General features: G+C 37.3%; 1 protein-coding gene across 1 annotated transcript in view; it reads right to left on the bottom strand.

Moving 5' to 3' along the window:
• Nucleotides 1-303: 303 nt before the first annotated feature.
• SLC7A11 (solute carrier family 7 member 11) overlaps nucleotides 304-8639 on the bottom strand; it is a 74325-nt gene continuing 65989 nt past the window's right edge. The window contains exon 12 of the mRNA XM_023226007.2: nucleotides 304-1975. Coding sequence (XP_023081775.1) covers nucleotides 1914-1975 — 62 coding nt within the window. The 3' untranslated portion in view covers nucleotides 304-1913. The remainder of the gene's footprint in view (nucleotides 1976-8639) is intronic.

Here is an 8639-nt window from a genome sequence, read left to right as displayed (position 1 = left end):
TGATATATATTAAATATTTTCAAGAGCAAAATTGAAATTACTGAATTGGAAATGCTCCAAATTATAGGTCATCACTTATACTTTGGACAATATTCTATGAACTCTATGTTTGCCTTTAATAATTTTAATTGGTATAATTCTTTCAAAAATCCTTATTTTCAAATGCACAAAAATTAAAGGATGAAACATACTCTGACCATGACTAACCATTTTACCTTAGATGTTTATAAATAACAGTTGAAAATTTCATCATTATATTGCTCTCATTTGTAAGTTCCACCATAAACACACACACACGTACACTTTTTGGAGATGGAGTCTCTCACCCAGGCTGGAGTGCAGTGGTACCATCTCAGCTCCCTGCAACCTCCGCCTCCTGGGTTCAAGCAATTCTCCTGCCTCAGCCTCCTGAATAGCTGAGATTACCAGCATGCGCCACCATGCCCAGCTAATTTTGCATATTTAGTAGAGACAGGGTTTCCCCACGTTGGTCAGGCTGGTCTGACCTCAGGTGATCCACCTGCCTCGGCCTCCCAAAGTGCTGGGATTACAGGTGTAAGCCACCATGCCTGGCCCACAATATTTTCTAATACTGGCATAACAACATCTTCTGAACAAAAACACTCATCCACAGATTCTCATTCTGTCAATTTTCTTCTTATCAGTTATCTCTTTTGCAAGTTGAATGATAATTAAGGTGTGGAAATTACTGACAAAGCCTAGATATAGAAGTGGAAATTTTCTAGAAACATCAGTTGTAAATCTTATTTAGCGGTGACATTTCTTCTCAATTTTTACGTTAATATATGCCTTTTCCTAATTAATCTGGACAGTTTCATCTGAAGAGATATTTTAACAGAATATAAAATGTATAAAGAAAATGCACAAACTGTCAAAATTCATCATGATGTAAAAATAGCCATAAATTTAAAAAACTGTTCAGAATTACTAACATTGCATGTAGATATCATTACAGATATGGGACTATTATTTTGAACATTTTCTTTGTTGGTGATTTCTCTCATGTTGACAATGTAATTTGAAGGTTTAAAAATGCATATGTTTAGATATACTCATCAGGGGTAAGTTATTAGTGAAACAGGCGGTTGTTCTTAAGAGGATTTAATACCAAACTTACTCTTGCTCTAAGATGTGTTATACACTTTCCTGATCAAACTCATGTGAAAAAAAATGACAGATAACTAAAACTTCCTGATAATGAATGACAAAATATCTGACATAATAAATTCTCAAGGATATTTTACTCAAACATAATTCCTGGATGTGTCTTATAAACAGTAGCCCCTAGAAACTCTTCTTTAATGTATTCAACAATCCCCTCTGACCTTTATTCAAAATGCTCTGGGTATAATCCATTAAAGCATGAGTGTTATCTAAATTGGTATCTAAGGGGAAGCAATGCAATGTCAATGTAAAATAAATTTCTTTCTCCCCTCTTGGTCATAATCATGATGTATGCTTTTTTTCAGAATTGAAAACACTTTTCACAGTATAGTCATCTATAGTGTGTAAAACCATGTTTACAGAACTCATATATACAGAAAAATCACAGTCTTCAATTTGAAGGTTCTTTGCTATGCTAACATATGCTGTAGAGAATGACCACATAGTAATTGTCTAGTCTTTTCTCCTAACCCCAATAGGTAGGTATCAGAGACTCAAGAATTGTGTGACTCATAGAACAGCTGCATATTTGCCTTCTATAACTACAAAGAGTTATAACTAAATTTCTTAGAAATTAGTTTGAATATGCTAAAATATATGAATAGAAATAACTGACTCCTTTTGTTTATCACCGAAGTTGTAATTCTCTGGATTTTCATAACATGAAGTAAAAATCCCTATTATGTGTCTCCCCTTGGGCAGATTGCCAAGATCTCAAGTCCATTAGTTCATAACTTTTCTTCTTCTGGTACAACTTCCAGTATTATTTGTAATGTTCTGGTTATTCTCTCTACAAAGAAAGAAAAATAAATTAAAAATGCATGGAAATCAGAAATGTATAAAAACAGCAAAATAGGAATTATTTTGGGTTGAATACCAAAAACACACAACTGTCTACTTCATAGAGCACTTTCAAGAATTTTTCATTTCATTAGAATCCTATCATGCTCAATTAATTTATTTGTCACTTCTGTAACTTCCCATGATGGCTTCTCAGCAAGAATACATTAATATTTTGTATTCAAATAGGATTTTTATTCATGGACCTGAAGGGTGAAAATATTTTGAGACAGTAGGACCAATATATAAATAAATGTTTAAAAATACACTTCATATTCAGCTTAAAATTGGTTTATTCTTTTTGCACCTATGAGATTACAGTCAGTTCCTCAGAAGAATCAGAAGGAGAATCAGAATATAATTTTCATTCTCTAACTTGTAACATATTATTGAGAATATTGTCTTATCTCCTAGGGCCTAATATGCCTGATCAGTAGAATGAGAGACTAAATCAGTGATTCTCAAAGTGTGATCCCTGTACCAACAAAATTAGCATCACCTACCATATTAGAAATTCATCTTTGCAAGCTCAATCCTAGACCTACTAAATTAGAAACTGAAGATGGGCCTAGTAGTCTGTAATTCTGATAGACACAAAAATGTAGGAATTGAGGACATCTCAAGAGAGGCTGACTCCAGTGTTCAGAAGGAGGCCTACCTTTTTTCCTTCAGAACCATTGGGCTAGATAATTCCCAAGGTCATTTTATCTCAGCAGTTCTGGAACTCTATGACCTTGGTTTCTGGTTTCTGGGGACATTAATTCTTGTTTGCCTCTTTTTTATTTTATTTTATTTTTTTTTTTTTGAGACAGAGTTTCATTCTTGTTGCCCAGGTTAGAGTGCAATGGTGTGATCTCAGCTCACTGAAACCTCCACCTCCTGGATTCAAGTGATTCTCCTGCCTCAGCCTCCCAAGTAGCTGGGATTACAGGCATATGCCACCATGCCAAGCTAATTTTGTATTTTTAGTAGAGACAGGGTTTCACCATGTTGATCTGGCTGGTCTTGAACTCCTGACCTCAAGTGATTTACCTGCCTCCACCTCCCAAAGTGCTGGGATTACAGGTGTGAATCACTGAGCCCAGCCAGTTTGCCTCTTATCTTTGTAATGAATTCCTACAGAACCTTTTCAATGTCCTGCTAGTCCTGGAGCCATTTAGAGCCTGACCTCTTGATGGTTTCAGACCCAGATAGTCTTTCATCTGGACATAGAATATTTCTCCTCATTCATGGCTTGTTATCCGTAATAGCTCCTTTCAAGCCATATTTAATGCCATTTAAAAAGGTATTTTTTTCAGGCAAGGCACACTGGCTCATGCCTGTAATCCCAGCACTTTGGGAGGCCGAGGTGGGTGAATCGCCTGAGGTTGGGAGTTCGAGACCAACCCCAGTAACATGGAGAAACCCTGTCTCTACTAAAAATACAAAATTAACTGGGTGTGATGGTGCATGCCTGTAATCCCAGCTACTCAGGAGGCTGAGGCAGGAGAATCACTTGAACCCAGGAGGCAGCGGTTACAGTGAGCTGAGTTTGCGCCATTACTCCCCGGCCTGTGCAACAAGAAAGAAACTCCATCTCAGAAAAAAAAAAGGTATTTTTTTCATCCTTTTCTTTCTGTGTTTGTCCAAGATGTTGTCCTCAGCCCATTAGTTTTACAGTCTACATTAATTGTAAAGGGCCCAGCACAGTCTCAGTAAATTATAAACTCTATGTGAATGTTTCCTAAATAAGCTGTATTTTACACAGCCCACTCTTTACATTGAGATGTAAGTGCAGCATAAGGGAGCACTCAAGAGCAATTAAAGCCCATATTTTCAGAAAAGGGAAATGACAAAATTATTCTATAAAAAATAGGCATTTTGGGGAAAAGGAAATATTAATAAATTGTAAAGAAAATGTAGCTTAAACAGAGAAGGGGCTAGGGATATGTGACAGTAGTTTAAAACAAACAAATAGAAAAACAAGAGATCTCAGACATCTGCAATGGCCAAGTGAAAAGCAGTGATGTTAAAGAGACCTCATCTCCAGCCCTGCCTCCCTAAAGAGATCCTGCCCATAGCCTCCTGAACTAATCTCCATGACTGCCCTCCACACCCAACACGAAAGCCTTTTCCAAAAGTGTCTCTCTATATTCAGGGATCCCCAGATGTCTGCTATCTTAGACATCTTACTTCCGCATGTCATAACACTGCCTCCATTCAGACAAATGAGGAGCAACTTAGATCCTGCTGCTTCCCTAATGTGTCGTTCTCCTTCCTAAAAGCTTGGTTTGGGTCCATTATTCAGTAGCACATCGTCATAGAATCTCTATTCTGGTTTTGCACACTTTCTGCTATCTTTCCTCTTCCTTTGTGTTCAGTCAGCCCCGTTGACAATATCCAATGTGTCTTGTTTATGTGATCTCTCTTGGAGTCTCAGGATTTGAATGACTTTCATCGTAATGAAGGCTTCCACGGAGTAATTGATTTTGACCATGAGTACCTGTTGGAGTCATACCAACTTTTCCTTCCAGATTATCTTACAGCAGTGGACCAGACAGCGGTGCTCAAGAGAGTCAAGTATGTCTTTAAGGAAACTTCCTGCTTGCCTGGGAAAGCTGCAGAGCATGTGGCATTCAACTGCCATGTCTACATCCATGTTCAAAAACAGTCTTTCGGCTTTAAGGATAATCAACCCATGGTACTCTTTCTTTAAATAAAGGTGTGTTAATAGTCTGCATTTGGTGTTTTCAGTAACCGTAAGGTACAGGACCAAATAACAGTTGTAGTATTTTTAGCTTTACCTTTCATGTTCAGTGTTATTCTTGAAATAATTTGAAACAACAACTGGCCTTGCAAAATTTGATTTACCCAACCATACCTGGTACCAGCATGGGAACTACAGCAAAAATTGCCTACATTTTTGATGTAGCACAAGCTCATTTCTTTCTGGAAGTGTTCATAAGAATAATAGTATTTTTTTAAGGGTACTAATATTTTCACAAGCATGAGCTCATTTTATCCTTACAATGAAGATAGTCTGGACCCCTAAGAAATGCAGGGAAGCTTAATTAATTTGCATATCACACCACAGTATTTGTGAACAGTCTGTTAAATGCATTATTCAGCTTTCAGTGACTTAACATAAATGAAGTTATCTTGACTGACTGTATGCAGCGTATGCTTTTAGGACTCTCGAGTTGCAAATTCGCTGTCCACAAAGATGCATTACAGTAATTCTGCTGGTGTTTCTCAATCTGATTTTTTATAATTAAAGATTTTGTTTAAATAAGACTGTCCTCTATCTCTCTCCCTGAGCAAGAGGGACCCACTTCCAGTCACCCTACTCAACTCCATGACAAGGTTTGGCTGATAAATAGAGACAGCCAAGTAAAACGGCTGCTGTGAGCCCTGGCCCAGGTTTGCCAGGTCTTGCTTTCTTTGTGTATTTACATATGTCATTGGGGTATCTGCCCCTTTTTCCTCGCGTGAGAAGCTTGTGTTTCTGTAAGTAAATAAATAATATAACTAACCCACTAGAAGAATAAACCACTCTGTCACAGATGGCAGAAAAAAGCTTTCTGTGTATCTCACCATTCCCTTAAGAGCATGTTTTCTTTTCTCCCTAGAAATGCTATCAAACAAAAAGTGGTTCAATACTGGCATCCTGTGGCTGGACAGATTTATCAAATCTCTGAAAATCTCAGCTCCTCGGATTCTAAACATTCCCTGGCTGTCAGTTCTCAGCAACCTTTCACCATTTTCTGAGTGCTATTTGGTTACCTCTCATTTTTCATGGAAACAACCTAGGTAAAATGTATTTTGATAGACTATCATTTTTACAGGGCTAATCTATTCATGCATTATCAGGGTAAAAATAAATGATAATATAAAGGTTATGGAATTTTACCAAATGAAAGGACATGCTATTAAATCATTGAAAAAACTGCTCCAGGCACAGGCTCTTGGTCTCTAAGTTCACACTGAGTTTCTCTCTAACAAAAAGATCATAGAGTAGTTGGGAGAAGGGTCAGGGTACTGCCTCAGGATTCTGTTGTTTGTGTGTCTGTGTGTGAGTGTTTTGTTTTGGCCAAAGGCTAAGAAAATACTTCCTATTGCAGCAATAAATATTATGAATTTTCTTTATTTTACTACAAGAATGCTGCCTCAGAGAAAAATCAAACAAAATTACGGAGGACTGTTGCTTTTTGCTACTCACTTTCAAGGCAGCTATAAAGATAGAGAGTTACAATGATCGCAGTTTAAAAGCAGAATTGCCATGCTCCCTGGTAAGACTTAATGGCATTTTTGAGAACCAAATAACCATTATGGGACTACTCCATTGCTGCTAGTTTCACAAATGGCTAACACTAAATTTGGAGGCCTTGGAAATGTTCAAAACATCATTAGAGACAGAAAAATAGGAAAAAACTTTAAAATTACATGAACACCAAAAGTCATTAATGAGGGACCAAGCATGAAAACTGCTTGTTGGGATGAACTGACAAAGAAATAATGCAAAGTACACATGTGTTTGTTAGCAAGAGGAAAGGACTATTAGAGTTGGCTGACTCCAAACAGGAGGAACAAAATGCCTGCTAAAGTGGGATGGAACAATGGCTTTCCTCTTTAATCATACTCCCTCTCGTTCTAGTCTAACTCTAGGACCACCAGCTCTTTCTTCCTCAATTCTGTTAATTTTCTGTGCTGCTCAGGGGTTTCAACTGTCTCAGTTAGTATGGGAGACAGACATAGATCTCACAGCAATGAGTGCTAATCTGTCCTAAATGTTAGCAATGAATAAAGCAACCCTAATGGTAAATGGTATTTAGTAAGATCCCTTTTCCCTCCGAATAGGCTCTATCTTTAGTGTTTAGAACAAAGAGAACTTAAAAACATTCCAGAGAAAACTAGTGTGATCCGAGAAGAAATAGGGATTAAATACTCAGTTAAGGCAATCAGTGCGCCTGTGTCAGCCATAAAGCGCCTCATTTGTATAGTAACATTTCTTTGGGGAAACGAAATCCAGATATAAATAGCAGTATAAGATCTAAAGATGCAAAATTCCAATTGAATGCTAATAAAAGGTATTAACAAAACTGCTTTAAAGGACTGACTTCTCAATGAGTCTGCACAACACACTAGAGATTCAATATGCATATCAAGGATTTTGATTGTTTGTTTTCTAGTAACACTGCCATTATTTATTAATAATTTAACCAGAAATCTCCCTAACCTTTTAACTGGAATTTAAAAAATTAATTACAGTAAAGTAAGTAAATTAAAACAAAGAAAAAGTATGCAAGCAATGTTCTAAACTCACCAAATTTACCAGCGAGACTAGATCTGCCCTTCTGACTGTATTTGTGACCTATTTGCCCCCTCCCTTCCACAAGGGATCCAGTCTAGAAAGAGCATGAACTTAGAAGTCCAGCAGATGTGAGTTCAATTCCTAGTTCTATGGTTTAAAATATGTACACTCAAAAATAAATTATCCATTTTTCTGAGCCTTGGTTTTCTCATCTGGACTTGGCAATAACAGCACCTCACCCATCAACCTTGTTGAGGATTGCTTGAGAAGATCATGTAGGGGAAAGGACTCAGGAGAGCCTCTGACAGAGAGACAAGCTTTCAACACAGGCTATTCATAAGCACCCTTCCTACCTAATGATCTACTATGTTTTCTCCTCCCACAATTTAACTGGTCACCAAGTCTTGCTGGTTTTTCCTTTTAGTATATTTCACTTTCTCTCAGACCCTGCTGATACTGCCTGTCTTCAGAACCCCCTTCAATTCTCAACAGGACTGCTGCAGTAACCACCAAAGTCGATGTTCTGTCTTCAGCCCCAACCTATCTTAATCCATCCTCACAACCCCCAGGGTGACTCTCCTAAAATATAAAACTGCCTGAGTTTGACTTTCAGCTACTCTACTTTATATCTGTATGACTTGGAACAAGTGACCTGAATTCTCTCATGCTATAAATCAAAGCCTATTAAATGGGGATAATATTTTTTTCTACCTCAGTAGGATATTATAAGAATTAAATAAAGTCTTGTTCCCCTCCCTGTGTCCATGTGTTCTCACTATTCAACTCGCACTTATGAGTGAGAACATGTGGTATTTGGTTTTCTGTTCCTGTGTTAGTTTGCTGAGAATAATGGCTTCCAGCTTCATCTATGTCTCTGCAAAGGATATTAACTCATTCTTCTTTATGGTTGCATAGTATTCTACGGTATACATGTGCCACATTTTCTTTATCCAGTCTATCATTGATGGGCATTTGGGTTGGTTCCAAGTTTTTGCTATTGTAAATAGTGCTGCAATAAACATATGTGCTCATGTGTCTTTATAGTAGAATGATTTATAATCCTTTGGGTATATACTCAGTAATGGGATTACTGGGTCAAATGATATTTCTGGTTCTAGATCCTTGAAGAATTGCCACACTGTTTTCCACAATGGTTGAACTAATTTACACTCCCACCATAGCACATGTATACCTATGTAACAAGCCTGCACATTCTGCACATTTATTCCATAACTTAAAGTAAAATTTAAAAAAAAAGAATTAAATGAAGTCATACACCTGCACACACATGTGGAAGCTGATATTGTTCTCTTCATTGTTCTTG

This window comes from Piliocolobus tephrosceles, chromosome 3 (assembly GCF_002776525.5).
Source record: "Piliocolobus tephrosceles isolate RC106 chromosome 3, ASM277652v3, whole genome shotgun sequence".
NCBI lineage: Eukaryota > Metazoa > Chordata > Mammalia > Primates > Cercopithecidae > Piliocolobus > Piliocolobus tephrosceles.
The sequence above is the reverse complement of the archived record's forward strand: the minus strand, read 5'-3'. Positions and strand labels throughout refer to the sequence as shown.